The sequence below is a fragment of the Chenopodium quinoa genome, unplaced genomic scaffold, assembly GCF_001683475.1.
Source record: "Chenopodium quinoa cultivar QQ74 unplaced genomic scaffold, ASM168347v1, whole genome shotgun sequence".
Lineage (NCBI taxonomy): Eukaryota > Viridiplantae > Streptophyta > Magnoliopsida > Caryophyllales > Amaranthaceae > Chenopodium > Chenopodium quinoa.
Genome location: NW_018745024.1, coordinates 9654225 through 9673810, shown reverse-complemented (window position 1 = coordinate 9673810; position 19586 = coordinate 9654225). Strand labels below are relative to the sequence as shown.

The window sequence follows — 19586 nt, the reverse complement described above, 5'->3', positions numbered from 1 at the left end:
TTAATTCTATGTCTACTATGGTTCTTCAAGATTTAAGCTTCCTAGTCTAGTGAGGTTCTTCATCTTCAATTTTGACAACAGAATAATATGAAGGTTATTTTTGGATTAATATTTGAAATTAAATGAGCTGAAATTAGTAAGTTACTGAAATTACTAAGGTGTCTAATCACTTTATATGTACGGTAGAACTAATTTCTTAAAGTTGCTTAAATTGTGTTAATAAGTTATTTTTATACAACATTTAAAAATAGAGATGAAAGTTTTAACTTCTTTATTTGGTGTTCAGAGAGCCACAAGAGTGAGTAGTACATAGTGGCAGAGCCACATTGCTTTTAGTGGGGTCCCTTGAGTCCTTGACCCCACTTGAATTTGCAAAATAAAAAATTTCAATGGTAAAATTTGGGAATTTCTCGTCTTTCCTATTAAAATTTGATCATAATATAATTTATGCAAATAGATTCGCCGCTAAAGGCAAGTGATGAAAATCGATCTCGCACGGATGCCTTGGAATAGTGGAATAGAGAGGAAAAACCTAATAAACTTTCCCTTAGCTCACTCTAAAAAAAACTACTAAGGTTTTGTTGTTTTGAGTTGTGTATCTTTCTACTTTGCTGAAATATGCTCTATTCTACTAATATTGCCTACTTTGTCTATTGTGATATGCTAACACCTGCTATGGTGAGTCCTTACTTGACTCGACTCTACTCTACCGTGCTCTTCTTAATAATTAATACTTTTATTAATAATTGATAATTTGCCGTGAAATAAAGAGAAAATACAAGATATTGGGAGAGATTGATATGTGTATCTTTATTCCATACGATGGGGGTATATATACATACAATGTAACTAGGGTTGGATAACAATAAACCCTACATTTAAAATATTCCGGAATGATAATAGGAGTACGTATAATGGGAATCCACACAATATTTCATAATACTCCCCTTTGGATGTCCATTATTGAATATTGTGCCTCGTTAAGACCTTATTAGGAAAAATCATATGGGATAAAAACCTAATTAATGAAGGAAAAAAGAGTACAACATTCTTTATAATACACTCAAGATGTTGTCTCATTTAAAACCTTACTAGATGTTGAACTTAAGAGTTTTGATGATAATGGATAAAAGCAAACTTTAACGTACTAATGCGGTTTAATTTCTCTAAGTGTTGTAATTAGAATAGGTGAAGTTGACTTTGGAAGTGGAAGAGTAATCTGACTATGAAGACATTAGGAGACTCTAAGGAAAGTTAAAGAAAGTAGAAGAAGAGTTCCTCATTGGAACTAACTGAGTTCCCTAACAGGAACATGAAGAGAAACTCTCTAACCGGAGCTTGACAGCAATTGAGAAGACTGACTTGGTCTATGTTGAAGACAACAAGTTCTATAAGAACTTGGCCAGCGAGGTTTCAGCAAGGAGATGGAGAGTACGTGAAGGACATCACAGACTCAATCCTGGTCCACATGACGCCCAAGTATCTTTAACTTACAACTATTGATGAGAAAAGCCAACTAGAATATATAAGTTTATTTATCTAAGGATTGTAAATATGTTAGGAAAGTTTTATGCATGGAATTTATTAGAGGCGTGACAAAGCTTGGCTAGCTTTATAAATGAAAAGTTTATAAAAGATAAGTTTTAATTTATGAAAAGATTTTATTTTATAAAATACGGTTTTACAAGATATCATTATTTTCATAAATTATATCTTTGATAAGCTAAGTTTTCCTAAAATATTTTCTTTACAAATGATTTGCGTAAACGTGCTTTATGAAAATGGTAGTTTATAATTTCTATCTTTTTGAAAACTCTACTTTACATACAAGTACTTCTTTTATATCAAGTAGAATTCATAATTTGCACAACTTGTAAGTTTATGCGTGAAAAATCTAAAGAGAGCTCTAAAGTATAAAACTTCGTCATGTTAGTTTCGGATTTCATGTATAGCTTTCCTATCACATATTAGAGTCAAGTGTTTGTATTGTTTTGGTTTGGGTGAGTGTTCAGCTTATTGCATACATATTGTAGGCATCAAGGTTGAAACTAAGTGAGAGAGCTTTCAGGGAATGCCGAGTGAATATAAGTCAGGAACTTAGGTTGGGTAGAATAGGGTTCTACTATGTAACAAGTTCAATCTGAAACCTGTGAGTAAAGGTCTGATTATAATAGGTTGTAACTAGGAGAATTTGCCCTAGTATAGTGGATTGGTTTGGTGTTTGAAATCTCTTGGAGGGTCGAAATTTTACTTCCAGTTGGGCCCTGAAAGGTTTTTTTTTTTATTTTGATTTAGTTCCGCAAAAGTAGTTAATAGGAACTCTCATACAATTCACCCCCTCCCCCTCTTGTAGTGTTCGTCTCAAATAAGGGCTTGTTCACATTTACTGAACTAAACTAAATTGAGCTGAACTGAACTAATTGGAGCTGAATTGAACTGAATTGAATAAAGTTGTAATGAATATTTCATGAGAGAAGGAAATTAGGAGCTGAACTAAACTGAATTGATTGGAGTTGAACTAACCTGAACTGATTGGAGCGAGTTGAACTGAACTGAACTGAAATTAAGCTGAAGTGAACATGCCTTAACACTAGTAAAACCCAATGCGGCGTATGGGACAAAACCATAGCTAAAGAGAAAAAAAAGAAAAAAAAAAAGTGCAACGCGTATTTTCTCCCCCTGATGAATACATAACATGAGATCTTCTAAACTCTAGTGTAATGGATAGGAAACTTCTCACATATAGCATAATACCATTTCTTGATAATTGGTCATCCAAATTGAACTTGAATCTTTAAAACTTCACATAAACAAGTGAGGCATCTTCATTTAATAAAACATGTTTGTGTTTACATTTATATCACTCAAAATCTGTATTTAATGTTTCTTTAAACACAAATGCCTATAACAAAAAATGGAATCGTTAGTATAATAATATAATATGTACTTTATTAAAAAATACACCCTTTGTTTTTTTTTTTAAATGCATCACTTTAATTTTTACACTATTCAACTATCATGAATAACTTAATATTTTCACCTCTATAAAATAAATAAATGTTACTTCGCATTATATTATACGGAGTATAATATATCATTAAATTAGACATAAGCTATAGTTTCATTATATAATTTTGTTACTCCGTATAATTTTTACTAATAGACAATCAAAGATACGGAGTATTAATAATCAAACTTACGTCTCGTCGAATATTCTGGTCAAACTGATGCAAATAAATAAAATAAAAATTAAAAAAAAAAAAAAACAAAACAAAACATAGGGAGTAAGTAGTTGTCTACTTGTCCATGGATGCAATACATTGTGAAAATATCAAATATTAAGCAAAAAGTAAATACATAAAAACAAAGTCATGTCACGTAGCCATCTTTGTGATGTAAAATGGAATCACACAATATATTTTGCCTCTTCGGTTGACTGTTGATGATATTATTAATATTTAGTAATTAATTAATTAATTGTTCCTAATCGTAGCTCTAACAGCGAAATAAAATTCCCTTGATTTGTATTCCAGAACTCTTTGTTAATTTGCCTAAGGTGACTCATTAAACTTGCATTTATTAATTACGAAGTACTTTACTTGTATATAATAAGGTAAAATATCGTTGTTGCTTGTGCAATTAAATAGGGATTTTTCTATATTTTTTCCGGCGGTCGTGGCTGTTGCTAAATTATTACCAACAAACCTCTTTTTTCAGAAATCTATTTTGAACTTGACTTAAATTATTTTAAATAAGTCACCAAAGTAAATTAACAGCCTTTGAACAAGGGATAAAAGATGATTCACTTTGCTTAGAAATCAGAATAATAAAGGCTTTGTTCAAAGTTACATTTCAAAATTTCTTTCAAAAAAAAAATAAAAATAAAAAAAAGTTACATTTCAAAATTACTTCAAAACTTCAATAAACATTATTCTGTATTATTTGATTTGTTCGTGTGAGATTGTGAAAGTCCTCATATTGATCTCATTGAAGTGTATTTCATTGATCATATATCTAAGGGTTATGATATACAAATTAAACAAACTTCATTAGGAAGAATACATATACGAAGTACTATATATTTTTGAGAGGATGCGGAGTAATAATATACGAAGTAAAGAAGATATTTGTAATCAATTCAATTATGAAGTACTCCCTCCGTAATATAAAGCCTCTTTCTCTTTATTATGTGAGTAATAAATGCTAAAAAAACAACATTGGGTTTTTAGAAGTACGAGGTAAAATAAATAAGTAGCAAATGAGAAAAATGATCATGACAAGGATAGAAAGTTAATTTGAGGATGAAGAGTAAGTAAACCTCTGAAATTTTTTCTGTGGAGGCGGATGCACCATGCTTGGTGCATCCAGTGTTCTTTAAAAAAAGGCGGAATGAACATTTAGCTATTCAGTAAAGAACATATAGTTGTTTTGTAAAGAACATATAGCTATTTTATAAAGAACATCCAATTTTATATGTTTTTTTTTTGTAAATCTAAAGAACATTTGTAATATTAGTAAAGAACATGATAATATTAAAGAACATTGTTCATATAGTAAATGTACATTTGGTATAAATGATCATGTATGTATATGAAAATGTATATTTTACTGTATTATCATGTACATTGTATTATATTCTAATGAACATATATGTTATAATATTGGTTACATGTTTTATGTACATTGTATTATTTGCATCATATAAGTATATGAAAAAAGAACATTTTACTGTATTTTAATGTACATTGTATTATTTGGACCTACAACTTTTTCTAAATTTGTCTATTTGCTTGCTTTCTTCTTCCAAAATATATTAATCGGTTGATCTTCTTCAAGAATTTCATTTTATTTCTCATTGCAACAACAAAATTATATCAAAATCGCAATTAGTTTTCAATAAAATCAAATATTACAATTTTCAATCAAATTTATATAAAACATACACTCAAACTCAAAATAAACAAGTATGAATGTCAAATAAACAAGTATAAATGTCGAATTTGGTCTTACTTTTCGTTTTTATTTGTCATCTTGAACAATTTTGGGCTCAAAATTTCGAATTTCTTGAAATTTTGTTTGAGGAATTTGAATGGGTTTGAAGTTTTGTTTGGAGAGAGAAAGTGAACTTTTGGTAAAAAAAAAAAATCGAAATGATTTGTAATTAATGTATGGTAAAAAAAATTAATTATAGTACTATTTATCTATTTCATTATACAAAATTTCTTTTAAAAAAAATATATATACAAAATTGTTGCATAAAAACTGATGTATATTACAAATGAACACTATGTTCTTTTATGTATATGTCCATGTAAATTATAAATGACTACTATGTTCTTTTATATGACAATGTTCATTAGTATATATTTGAATGTTCATTACGCCTTTTTGTATTTTGGAGCGGATGCACCATTTGGATCGTGCATCCGCCTCCACGAACCAACTATTAGTAAACCTCAAAAACTTAGTTTAGCTGTGTATTTTTAGGCAACCAAAAAACTACAGAGTACAAGGTAGTTATTAAACACTTGTTATGTTTAGTTGACTAAATACAACTTTTTTTTTACCAATAAATTTTTTGATTAATTAGAAGTCAATCAAGCCATTTATTAAACAACACCCAATGCTATAAAAGAAAAATGGATTACTCGGATACTTCCTCTGTTCTTTAATAATTGACACAATCACACTTGACGCATATGTCAATGCAATGCACTAGTTTGACCTTAAATATGTATGATTATATATACAAACTATTGGGCGCTGTAGTTCGCACCCAATAGTTCGTGCGACAAGAAGGTAGCGGCAGCAGCACGCCTTCCTTCCACCACCTGCAAAATCAAACACAATGAACCACAATCTAGATTTACATCCCCAAATAATACTAAGAAAAAACAAAATCCCCAAAAATCAAAACAAATCATAAATTAAAACAAAAATAATCCCCAAAAAAAAGAAAGACAAGGGTTTCGATTTGCGCATGATTTGATTGAACGACAGCAACCTGGTGGTTGGTGATTTGCGTTGGGTTCGGTTATATATTAGTAAAAAAAAAATTATGAAAGTTGATGCTATGAAACATTATATCAATAATACCTAAACATTATGTCAATACATATTTAATTTTGTATTTTAATCATTGCCAAGAAAACGACGATCAATTAGTACTCTGCATATAAATACTTGAATAGTTTATCATGCTTTAAAATAGGTAAATTCATGTTTCTCATATTAATACACAAGACAAATATCTCAAAGGAGTACTTGTGTCGTTTTGAGAATGTAAGTGCGGTTAATATTGAAATTGATCTTAATTTGGCTTCCTCTCCTCCATCTGTTCATCTTCTTCCTCCATTCATTCACCTCCATTATTGGAAATCAATAACCTTCAATGGAGAAATTTTAATGCACGAACATCTACAATGGAGGAGGAAGACAAACTCGGCCTCATTTCTCCATTTTTTTTTAAAGGTTTTTCATTTAATTCGGCAATAATTCACCACAAAGGCAAAGGAGGTTGAAGAAGATAGAGGATGACGAGTTGCCAGACAATGTCAAGCATTCAAGCATGGAGTGGACCCAGTTTAATGGAGTACAAAGGTAAACTGCGAAAAAGTACAAAAGAAATAATTTAAAAGTTGCTTTTATTTACAAGTGTGCCATTTTGAGATACAATTATGTTTATCAATATGAAAAAATGAAATTTGGGTTTCTTAAAAAAAAAAAAATCAAACTTGTCAATTTTTTGAAACGAGCTAGGGAAAGAAGTGCATCAATAATTTCAAAATGGAAAAAACAATGCTTTTTTTTTTTTTTTTTGTGTGGTTGACCGTACCGTGTGGTAGGGTTTAATTATTCTAGGGTTACTCCATTTGTTGGCGCTTTTTCACGGGATTACCTATTTCGGGGTTACTCGATCGGTCAGAGGTTATTTATTCTAAATTTACCCAATTAGTTAGTGCGTTTTTGTGTGAAAGTAACCTATAACTGACCGAGCAACCCTAAATAAGCAACCCTTAATCAAGTAAATACTCCGTACAAAATAATTAGCGACACGATTTGATTAGATACATATAAAAATTTGTGAATTAAAAAAATACCCTCTTACCAAATTTGCCCTAATTTACACACATTTTAATATTTTATTTATACACCCCTGATTCCTCTCCCCCCCAATTTTCCTACCAAATCAAAACAATCTAGAAAATAGAAATCAATCAATAATGGAAGAAAACCTAGAAGAACCCCAAAATCAAAGGAAGAAAAGCTCAATTGTAATAGAAATCCCATCATATCAAGAAGTTCTTCAGAATAATCAACTTAAATCAACACAACCTTCTCTTTTCACCCCTTCTCAATCCTTCACTCAAGCTTTTGCTTCCATTAAAAAATCCGAATTCTACACTCCTCCTCTTGCTGCTGCTCCCCCTCCTTCTACCTCTAATTCTCAATCTCTCTCTTCATCAAATGCTTCTTCTTCGGCTTCGGCTGTGCCCTCTTCTTCTGGGTATGTTAATTTGATCTGGGTTTCAATTATATTTTTGTGGGTATTTTTGAATTGAGTTTAATTTGTTTGTTTGTTTTTTTTTTTATCAGGCAAACTGGGGTTTCGAGTAATAATTTTGTTCAGAAGAGTAATGCCATCATTGTCAGCCACAGGCAGGTATTTCTCTGTTTTTTTTTTCCCCAATTTTTCTGGATTAAATTGCTATATTGTTGCATTTTTCTTAATTGATTTTGTATTGAATAATGTTGTGTTAGATAAAATTAGAATGTAATCAAGGTGTTATGTTGAGGAATTGTGGATGTTTGAGAATATGCATAGCTTGTAGTGGGTTTAGTATGCCAACAAATTAAATGAGGCAATGACAAACTTGTTAGCAGTACTGCAGCATGTATTATTTGTGGAAAAGTGAAGTTCTTTTTGTGATTCGCTGAAATTCTTCTGACGAGTGACAACAGTCTATTTGAGCCGAAGTTCTTGTAAATTTGGGTTTGTGATTCATTGAAATGCTAATGATGTTGAAGTTTCTAGGTCAGGCTTCAATGATTGATAGTTTGGATGAAAGAACTAACCTTGGGATTTCTTTATTAGAAGAATTGCTATTCCAAAAATATGTGGAAAGCTATACAAATATAGGCGATATATAAGTTGTTCACTTGTTCTAACTTAGTTTTTTGGGCTTTATTATTTAGTTAGCTCAGTAAAGGAATACTAGTTTATGAACATTATAGCTTAATGCTGATGCTAATGATGTTGAGGTTTCTAGGTCAGGGTTGATGCTTTGGATGAAAGAGTTAAACTCGGGCTTTCTCTATTGAAAAAATACTATTCCATAATATATGGGAAGCCATATAAATAGAGTGGAAATTTAAGTTTTCTTATATGATGTTTGGGTCTTTTTATTCAGTTTTGACTCCAGAAAGGAAATTTCATGAACAATAGAACTTATTATTGACTCACATCTGTTGAAATACTTCAGTCATTGTGAAGAGATGGTACTATTTATATCTTAGAAATCAGGACATGAGAGCAGCTCAGGATGCAGGAAGGAGATTGATGGATTTACAATTGACCATATGATGAAAGTAAAAACTGAGGTAGCTGATCAGCTGCCTCAGTACATAGTGTAGTTTAGTGTGTTTATTAGTTATAGTATCATAGGATAGGAAGATTAAATTTCTAATTTAGTACTTTTCATAGGATAAAGAATGGTAGCAGTTCAGGTTTTTTTTTGGTTAAGAGAGGTAAGATGAGGGAGGGAATTTATCAATCTCTTTGGTTTATAAATAAATTAGCATCGCTATGTCATTCTTTTTCTTGCTCTCTTTTAGGGTTTTGTTGGGGACAGGATTATCTTTTTATTGTTCTCGTATTAATGCTTTGTGAACCTCATGATTAAACTTTCTAGTAAAATGGAATAGATAAGAGCACAAGGCTTGTCCCTGATATCTTTTATGAGGAACAAGGGTTCAGCTTCTATCTACAATATCCCTTAGCTGGGAAACTAAGAAAGTAGCAGTGGATATTTAAGAGGTTTAAGCAAATATTCCTCTGATGATAGATATTCAGTTAGTGGTTAGTAAGGAAGAATGGGAAGATAATTGACCTGCAACTTTAAATTGCTGAGGGGCCAGGGACTGATCAAATGTATTGAATCCCCTTGTCGATACTTCACTTCTTTGTACTTTTACCGTTAACCGGCCCTTCCCTACCTTCTTTCTCTGTGCAAACCACATTAATGTTCTATAAGCTGCTATTGTAGGTCTCTGGTGTTCTTGGATTAATATATATTTGGTGTAAGTCATTCATTGCCCTTTTTTTTTTATTATTATTATTTTTATTTTATTTTATGAAATGGACTTCTGAAGTTTATCTGATTCTTATGTTTTTCCTTTTTTTTTTACTTGGTGTCCATGGCCTGTTCAAGTGTACTGTTTCCCTATAATGCTAATGCTTAATTATTTATTGCTGGAGATCTAGTGCTCAGACAGTTAGTAGAATTACTTTTTGCTCTTCATTATTATTTTTGGGCTCTGGGAGTTAACCTGGGGGGTGTTAAAGTGTTAGCAACTGACATATATTTAAGCTTTGTAATTTATAATCATTGAGTGGTTTTCTAGCTTATTGCTGTCAATTTAATCTTTAGAGGCTTTAGTCACCATCATCAAGCTGCTGGCGAAATTTTTGCTTAATTTGGTAATTGTTCATAACAGTTGCTTATATTTTGCCTCAGTCCTCAGTCATTAAAATTCCTTTTTCAAGGACATGTCTTCAAAGGGATGAAGGAAGTGATTGGTTGGTTCTAATGGAATTAAGGACTTCCAGAAGTTTGAGAATCTAACTTTATGTGTCAATTTCCTTTTGCAGAAAGGAAACCCTCTGCTCAAGCACATCCGAAATGTAAGGTGGAATTTTGCAGAAGTTATTCCTGACTATGTTCTGGGGCAAAATTCTTGTGGCCTTTATTTAAGGTTGGTTAAAACATTTTTTCCTTATGCAAATCTTCTCTTTAGAAATAACCTTGGGGCCTTGGGTGGTTACAATTTTACAAGGTGGTGTTTGGATAGGAGTTTCATGTAAACAATGTCTTCAAGTAAATTGTCGATGTCATGACTTTTATTTTCAATGTATCCCTTTTGACATATATTCTCGCTATTTTTGCACTGAAGTTACCTACTTACCTCACAGGAAAGCTGATATTTCACATTTAAATATCGGCAGATGCTTAATATTATCTCTGGTATACTGTATTTCCTGTTATCGTGACATAATAATATTAAGAGATTGGCATGAGTTCCGTCAATCGTCATGTATGCCAAGCTGCGAATGCATATCTTGTTTATTCAATGACTGGTCTGAATGGAATTTAATCATTTAAGTGAAAAATCGCCGACTTATTCTAGTTTAGTTTATCACACGGATTTTATTTTTTTTTGTTACTTTCTATCATCTTTTCATTGTGTTAATGAAATTCCTAGAATTTAATATTGTGCAGTCTCCGCTATCACCTGCTTCATCCAGACTATCTTTATTTTCGTATAAGAGAACTACAGAAGAACTTCAGACTTCGTGTGGTGCTATGTCATGTTGATGTGGTAAGCTACTAGATTGACTCAGTAACTTTTTAACCTTGGTCAGGTTGATGTATGTTATGGTTCTTATGGAATATAATTATATGGCAGTGTCATTTACATATATTATGACTGCTGTAATAATTGTGTCCGACATTATGATAATGGTTTTCAGGAGGATGTAGTCAAGCCTTTGCTTGAAGTCACAAGAACTTGTCTGCTTCATGATTGCACTCTTCTCTGCGCTTGGAGGTAAGCATAAAGCACTTCTTAAAATATATCCTTTTAAAACTCTCTAGGGGAGTTAGATTCTATTTTTCTTGGGATATACTCCGTTTTCATGGTCACACAATGGCACTGATGTTTTGGTGAATGCCTCCTACTCCACTCCCCCAAAATTCTTCTAAATTTGGTTGTTCTGGAGTATCTCTTTTCCTGGGATGATAGAATGCTGCTGTCTTCCTTTATGTAACTATTATATTACTAGTGTGTGTCAACATGACCAATAGTTTTCATTTCACTCAATCCCCATAAATCCACTTCAGCAGCACCTTTGCATGACCTGTTAAGCAAAATTTAGTTCTATATTTGATGTATATTGATCCACATTCAGGCTTATACTAACTTTGATTTATAATTTTCCTGCCATTTCCATTCTGTGTATATCAGCTTGGAAGAATGTGGTCGATATTTAGAAACGATTAAAGTCTATGAGAACAAGCCAGCTGATATCATTCAAGGACATATGGACTCTGATTATTTATCAAGGGTATGTTCCATCTGGGATAATTCTCTCCACAAATTAATAGTGCTTTAATCCATATATATAAAGCAGCCGAGTTAAAAGGCTCTTAATTTGTCCTTAAACAGTATAGTATCTTATGAAAGCATATAATAGTGTGGGCAGATGTTTTTGTACAAAATTTTTACTGAACCGCATATCTGGTTGCAGTTGAATCATGCCCTTACTGCTGTTCGACATGTTAACAAAACTGATGTAGTCACTCTTGGTTCCACATTTGGGGTAGGCAAGATGATCAATTTTGTTATAGATAAGTTTTTCTTGAAGGCGATCTTCTAATGGTTTTATTGCACTTTATAGTCTCTTTCTCATATCATGGATGCTTCTATGGAAGATCTAGCCCGTTGTCCTGGCATTGGGGAGCGTAAGGTACTTTCAAGTCTTGTCAATATTATTCATCATCTTGATCCATAGTAACATTAAATGATTTTCATGCCGTCAGTTGCAATTAGAACAGGCTTTATTCTCCAAGTCTCGAATTTGTTAATCTCAGTTCTTTCAAGTTTCTCCTTAAGTAGAGTTATAGTTTGCACTCAGCAACTTTATCAAAATTCTTCTCCGCTTACGTTTTCTCCTTTCTCTGTGTGTGGTGATGTGCTTTTCTGACATGGAGTCAAAGTCCAAATTTTGAAGACACCATTGACTAACATATCTTGTTGATCAATTAGGTTAAACGTTTGTATGACACCTTTCATGAACCTTTCAAACGTGTGGTGCCAAACCGCTCTGAAGCCCCTGTGCAGAATGATCCAACTCCAACCTCCTTAGAAAGCGAACCACCAGGTGTTGAGAAGAAATCAGAAGACACTAGCAAGCGTCAGAAAAAAGACCCAGAAGTGATCTTACAATCAGCTTTGTCTGCAGCCTTTGCAAACTATTCAGATAAACTTGGAAAGAAAAGCACTGCATCAGATAAGGAAAGTGGTGAGAGCTCAAACATCCAAAAAGAATCGGAAGCTGATTCAGAAATTTGAAGTAAGAATCTTTACATCTGAAATTTCTCTTGGTGATTGAGTCTTGGCATAGACCCCCCGAAAGTTTTGTGGTATCATTACCATCTAGTGTTTTGGTTTTATGAACTGGTTTTTTCTGGACTGATATAATAGTTATGTAACTATATCTGATTTGTAGCTTTAGCTTAGATTATGTTAGTTGATGTAAACGTCAGTTAAGGAAGTAATGCATCTTTACAAATGTAAATGTAGGCTTAGAATGTTATAGTAGGAAATTTCCTCTGCTGATTGGCATATAACAAGCTGCAGCATGCATTTAGAGCACATGACATGGTCCCAATAGTGGCAGTGACATTTAACATGGGTTTTGTATTGCTTTGGGCTATAAATTACGGAGTATACCGAAAGACTCAATTATAAATGTAGCATTGTATGATTAGTTTTTTTCAAATGTATGTTGTATACTCCCTTTGTCTCTAAATAATCATCCTCAATTGGTTCGGGGTCAACATAAATGATTTTGAATGAAATTGGCATAATAATTCACAATTCTTGTACCCTTCAAAGTTTAATTAATATCTTTGTTGTCACACGTCGCCCTTCTTTGGCATCCAGTTCGGGTTTTTAAAGCCAATTATTATGAGAATTAATTATTTTTTTTCAATCATGAGTCGATATGGTTATTTCAAGCTATTTTGACAGAGGTCTATATCAATATAGGTTATCACATCTTTGCTTCTAGCCTCAGCAATATTTACCTTGTCTTCTCTTTTGGTTTTACTCACTTCACTTGTTACTTTCATCTAAATCAGTGGTGTTCAGCAGATCAGCATATTGTTTTGATGGCGAAATATCACCCGGCATTTTGTCATTTTCATGTTTGGTTTTGCGCATAGAATTTTTTTATTTTTTTTTCTCCACAGTTTCACTTTGCTTTCATATAGATCCTGGGTAGATGTGTTAGTATGTTACATCCAATACCTTAAGGTTTTTCATGAGTGTTTATAACAATCTTGTAATAAAAAATTTCTACAAGGATTATATTTTGAAGACAACTTTTGTAGCATAGCTGAAAACCTGGTGGTTGTCATTGCTGCAATATGATGCTCGTCTTCAATGGACAACAGTTAAGCATTGTTATAATGCTGCGTTACACAAATTACCTTAAACTCGGTGGTAACTTCACCAGAATTTAGCTGTTATTTGCAATTTTGACACAGAATTTACTACTTGTATCTGACTGCTGATGTTCTAACTTTTGCTAAGTACATAGAATTTTTTACAGTTTAATTTGTTATTGAATGATAACTAAAATTCTCCTTCTGATTCATCTGTATGCTAACTTTACAATTGTTTGCGTTCATTGAATTCCTTTGTTTCTCCTTAAAATCGTTTTCTGAGATGAATAACCGTGGTTTATTGTTTGAATCCTTTAGACAAAATAGTAAATGTCTGATTGATTGTACAAGTTACAAAATTTAGCCCGGCATGAAACCTTGTACGTGCTAACTGCCAGGCCTATTTTCTGCTAAAATTTACAGTTGTAGTAATGAACTGATTTATACTTCTTTGTTGTCTATATGTAGGGACTAAAAACATTGTTAGGTTGTATTCATTCAAGATTCTTTTGGTGAAACGATAGGTAAGTTTGAGATCTGACAATTACAATATGATATAAAAGACAAATTTCTCCTGTTAATTGATGAATAAGAGGAAAGGAATATTTTCTTACTTGCCTTTTTTTCATCGCATAAATTTGTAAATTAGGAATGGTTTTGAATTATTTCAAGGTTGATTTTGGTTTACTCGGTTGGGTCATATTTGTGTGTATTGCCATTTATCTTAATGTGATTATTAGTCACAAATTGAGACGTGTAATCACGGTACAGTTTAAGTTTGGATCAATTAATCAAATACGAATCAGTTTTTTCACTAGTTAATACTTATATGTGTTAGTAATGCACCCCTTGTTTGATAGTGACTTTCATAATTGATAGCTTATTAGCTTGGTATGTGTGTCTTGCGAGCCTGTGTTCCCAGTATTTTTTCCTCGTTACCTGTTTCTTTGTTTTATTGGCATTAGAGGTCCGTGTTACATAAAATAGACGGCCCCTGTTAATATGTGAATTTGACTGTAATCAAATAATAACAGACAACTGATGGGAGAACTCACTCGATTGGTTACCTATTAGTGTTTTCTCTTATTGCAGATCAAACTAAATCAAATTGCTGTGAGAACTGTAAACTCAAACAACTATGTCTATAAGAGCTGGACATATTTTTCTTCGAACTTTCCTTATTCTATACTTAAGCTAAAGCTTACAGAATGATAAACCATTGTAGTATTCATGTACAGCATTAAATTATCAGACTCCACAACTTGTTTTTCTTTTGACTCGGTCTAACTCTCAGGTACATGGATTGGAAGCTATACTGTGAGTCTAATGCTGTTATCTTGAATTATTCCTGGTGTTGAAATGCATGGTCATGCTGCTCTTTGAACTGTGTGCTCCTCTTCATAATATACTCTGCAATGTGAATCTTTCCAATAATCCTGATTTTGGCCGTGTTCATGTATTTGCATGCCAATCTTAATCTTGATCATTGGCTTGTAGGAGAAAAAACGAAGTGCAGAAATCTCCATCAGATTAAAAAGAATGTAAACCAATTTTTCCCTAGAGAAGTCATTTACTATGACAAAGACGGCCTCTGAGACCTTGGACTGACGAAATTAGTGAGATATCTGGATGAACTTGAAGGAGCAGATGAAAGATTTTTCACCAAAGGGATTAAAGACTGCACAACATCCGTCATCAAAGGTCTGTAATCTGGCTCTACTTGTACACAAACAGCAGCAATCGCTGCAATCTGTAGAAAAAACGATGAAGTAGGATCATTTAATTAGCTTTGCTGTCGCATAATCATTATTTTAAGCTAATGAAACATATTCTCTGACCTGAATTATATCCTTTTGGGAGTATTGCCCTTTTAAATTTGGATCAATCATTTCCATTACCTTCTGTCTGTGAGTTAATCTTGGAAGAGCCTAAAATTGAAAGAACTAGTCAGTTTTAATCAGCAAAAATCAAATATAGTCAGTAGTAATCACTTCAGCATCGTTAAAATCAGTTGAGGGTCTAGTTAGTCACTACTAAATACTAACCCAATCGACAAGGACATGTTCTCCTGATGGACGCCTTGTATCTACGGGTACACGTCCTGTAATGAGCTGTAAAAGAACAACCCCGAAGCTGTAAACATCTGATTTTGTGGTCAGCTTCCCTGTTGAAGCGTACCTGTAGAACTAAAATTAATTAGAGAGTGAAACTCCAAGATACCAAGAACAGAAGATCACATGATATGATAAATAAATAGGACTAGTCATTATAAATGTTTAGCATTTAGTGTGTCCTTACTTATTAAGACAACATTCTAATTTCCTTCCTTTTTTATAGGTGAAGATTAGCATATTGTCCTTAGTATGATTCTTTAAGCTTCATAAATGCTATTCAGGATAATGTTAAGCCTTACATGTATACTGTAAGGACCACATTGCATTATTAGAGACTCGTAGTTTTCAGTTATATGGTTAAGAAAGTGATGCATGAGAATACAGCGGGGGGTGAGGGTGAGGAGAAGGAAAAGCACCCACTCTGGAGCCAGGTATCCGGTGGTCCCTAAGACGCGAGTTGAAATCTGACCGTTGATCTTATTAGAACCTGTCTTAGCCAAACCAAAATCAGACACCTTAGCCCTGAAGTTATGGTCCAATAGAATGTTGCTGCATTTGAAGTCCCTGTGGATTATGGAAGGTGTTACATGCTCATGAAGGAACTCGAGGGCACGAGCACAATCAAGGGCGATACGTAGTCGAGTGCCCCAATCCAATGGCTGAGGGTATGTGTGAGGTGAATGTAGGTGCTGCTGTAGGCTGCCGTTGAGCATAAATTCAAAGATTAGGAGCCTGTGATTTTGGTCCGCGCAATAGCCAAGTAGCTCAACTAGGTAAGGGGATTGTAAACGGCTTAGTAGGTCCACCTGCCCATAGAAAAGTTATCTTATTAATTCTCAAACCATGTGAATAGTTGATGAGGCTTCATAAATGCAAATTCATATGGATACAAAATAGGCACATAATCTAGTTATTCTTTACTGAGGTTTACTTAACTTGAGGAGAAAATGACAAAATATAATAGAGCACAAGTCAAACCCCTAAGAAATTCTTTCTCTTTTAAACTAAAATTAGGACTTTATTTATTAGACAAAAATATCTTTAAGTAAAGCTTAAGTCCCTTTACAATAAGATAAGTACTTATCATTAAATTTAATAATCCTGTATAGGTTGTTTTCATTAGATTCTTGCTATTGAAAAAAGAAAACGCTACTACCTATATAGTTCAAGGTTATGAATAAGAAACTTGAGTGGCTAATAATAGATATTTAATAACGCCAATCAACCCGTGTTTTTGTCACTAATATGAGTAATATCTATAGTTGTCCTACATGCTATGTTTGTGAATCCTGTTATTCTTCCTAGGCTGATTAGGGTCATAATGTTACAATTGGTCAATAACTCAATAACACAATTAAATTATACATTCATAAGAAATTTTATTTTAAATCTATTGATTCAATATCAATTTTCTTTATATTTCTCTCACGAGAGTTGTCAACCCTACAAGAATCGATACAATTAGAACATTCTGACATCAGCTAATCTATCATTCTATCCTGCTGTTTGTATTGATAAAGAAAAAAGAACAAAGGAAACATCATATGAAATTATGAATAGATATCTTTAAAATGGAATAAGAAATGAAAGGCCAAAAAAGAATTAAATGAAAGGCAACCTTACCTCTATTCTAAAAGCACGCTCTCCTTGCTTGCCATTGCTGTTCACCATCTTAATTGCTGTTACAGTCCCATCTCCTAGAATTCCTCTGTACACCACCCCATAACCTCCGTGCCCTATCACATTCGCCTCGTTGAAGTTATTTGTTGCCATTTTTAGCTCCTTGTATGTGAATACTTGTACACCTTTTTGTTTGAATTGTGATGATGTACGCCTTGAGCTCGGATTTGACATATACCCATTCTTCACCTCTACTCAGTTATCATAAACCAGTACATCATATCAGATTTTAATTGACGGTCTGACTAGTGAAATCTTAAAGAAAGTAACAATTTATAACACTGAAGAATGAAATTTAATAGAGTAGTGAACATTGTTGTTACCTGGACTGCTTTCAGTAAAACTGATGGCAGTATCAGCAGCAAACTTGCAGCTGTTGTCGCTGTTGCTGTTGCTGTTGCTGTTATAATTGTTACACTTCGATGACCTCCTCTGTCGTCGAAGTAGTATAATAAGAACTACGATGAAGGAAAGGAGAATAAGTATGAAGATAGGTATGACAATCAGGAGAATGGAAGTCAGCGAAAAACTCCCCTGATTACTCTGCTTATCATCATAGTTTCCGGGTGGCGAATGGTGAAACGAGTGTTCACCACCGCGGTAGTTGGCTGCAGCACTGTCAGATGATTCTGCAGAACCAAGAATGGAGGAAGTTTCCATGACAAAAATGGGAAGTACAAAAAACAGAAGATTGGTTAAAAAAGAGATTTTTATTTTTTGCAGAAAATATGATGATTATGGACTGATATCTGCTGGGAAAATTCAGATGTAACTTTCTGTTAAGTAAGCACAGAAAGCAATGTATGAAATATAAAGAAGAGGAGAGAGAAAGTAACAGATTTGGTAAGAAGAGGAATGAGGGGTGTATGTATAGTTGTAGTGTATTGCCTTAGTAGGAGGTCATCCTACAAGTTTAAGGCACATGAATATCTTAAGACTTTTTATCTATCTTCTCGTGAGCATAAAAAGAGGGTTATTTGATTTGATAAAGTTAGGTTTTTTTTTTTTTTTTTTTTTTTTTTTTTTTTTTTTTTGAAACCTAATAAAGTTAGTTTTAGTTTGGCTGTTCTTTTGTTATTTGGCTTTGGAATAGTCTTTGTCTTTGATAAGGAATGGACATATTTTGGTCTAATTCTTTTGCATGCGATTTGTGAAACTGCAAGTAGTGAATGTATCATCTTAATCAAGTTTAGTTCAAGTGAGTCATTTAGTCATTTGTCGAACAATTTGTTACAATGTACGGAATACAATAACTCTTAACTCAAGAAAATAATACCCTTAAAATTCTCTCCATGTCACAATTAATTGGTAAAGTTAAAAATTTTAAAAAAAAAAATTTAAAAAAAAGTTTATAATTTGTGTTAGGTTTGACCTTAAGCATTTGCCATGATAGATAAAAAAAAAAAAAAAAAAAATTGACATATTTAATGGTAAACAACTAACCAATGCATGTGAACGCCCACATTATGCCTTAATTTTTCACATTCTTCAAATCTATCTTCATAGTTGAAACTCTTGAAAGCATATGAATTTTCCTTACTTAGTTAAATTGTGTTAATTAGGTTTTCAAAATCATCGTATTACAGTATTTGGTTGTTAAATCTTCAACTTAATTTTGTGATGGAGTGTCACTGGACCAGTCGTTGGAAGGGACCATGAAAAAGAGATCCATTGAGCAACTAATACCATTAAATACACCTATAAAAAGAATATAATCATGTAGTAGTATTGTAAAGTTACCCATTATTCTAAATTCATACTTTAACCAAACATCAAATAATAAAGCATAAAATTTCATACTAAATCGGATATGAAATGTAAAACTTTATTAAAATTCACAACTTATTCTAACATAATCGAAATATTTTCTCAAAAAATTATTATTAGAAGCATTAATTTAACTAAAAAAAACTCTATAGGTAATATTAATGTTGATCTTATTGTAGGAGAAAGTAAGCTCAGCCTTAGTACCACCTTGAAGTTGCCTATGTTGAACATAATCATCGGCCACATATATGTCATATAAGTCAGAGGATCTTGAGTCTTGAGACTGTAACACCATATATGTTACATAACCTGTTTCTGTGTCATTCACTTGTATATCTGTTGCTCCACGTTCCCTAAGTTCATCCCTCTTCTCCTTGGTCAAATTGTCCATGAAACAATCTTTTGGAAATGAAAACCTTTTTTTCGACCCGTCGTATGTTGCTTCATATGTACGACTCATGATGATTAATCGGGGCTAAATCTTAAGTGTGTACGAGTATTGTTTATGTGAGAGTTAAGGTTGTATCCGTCTATGTTTCAATTTTAAAAAGAATTCAACTCTATTTATATGACCAGC

The 19586-nt window shown here is 32.8% G+C and overlaps 2 protein-coding genes across 5 annotated transcripts; one reads left to right on the top strand and one right to left on the bottom strand.

Moving 5' to 3' along the window:
- The first annotated feature begins 6801 nt into the window (after nucleotides 1-6801).
- LOC110708571 (DNA excision repair protein ERCC-1-like) lies at nucleotides 6802-15291 on the top strand. Of its 4 annotated transcripts, none has more exons than XR_002508769.1 (11): nucleotides 6802-7507; nucleotides 7597-7663; nucleotides 9872-9975; nucleotides 10500-10599; nucleotides 10751-10827; nucleotides 11245-11344; nucleotides 11528-11599; nucleotides 11678-11746; nucleotides 12046-12352; nucleotides 13917-13972; nucleotides 14946-15291. XR_002508769.1 is itself a non-coding variant. In XM_021886740.1 (10 exons), the coding sequence occupies exons 1-9, from the start codon at nucleotides 7224-7226 to the stop codon at nucleotides 12349-12351; spliced, it is 1179 nt and encodes a 392-aa protein (XP_021742432.1). In that variant the 5' UTR covers nucleotides 6802-7223; the 3' UTR covers nucleotide 12352; nucleotides 14946-15291. The 4 variants fall into 4 exon arrangements, 2 of the variants coding, with proteins under 2 accessions (XP_021742432.1, XP_021742431.1); XR_002508770.1 differs by having other exon boundaries at nucleotides 14743-15291; XM_021886740.1 differs by lacking the exon at nucleotides 13917-13972.
- On the bottom strand, nucleotides 15022-18764 carry LOC110708570 (probable serine/threonine-protein kinase PBL7). The gene is made up of 6 exons (XM_021886738.1): nucleotides 17566-18764; nucleotides 17186-17433; nucleotides 15983-16368; nucleotides 15494-15626; nucleotides 15287-15376; nucleotides 15022-15198 (listed from the first exon to the last, which is right to left on the bottom strand). The coding sequence occupies exons 1-6, from the start codon at nucleotides 17900-17902 to the stop codon at nucleotides 15022-15024; spliced, it is 1371 nt and encodes a 456-aa protein (XP_021742430.1). The 5' UTR covers nucleotides 17903-18764.
- Between the last annotated feature and the right edge of the window lie 822 nt (nucleotides 18765-19586).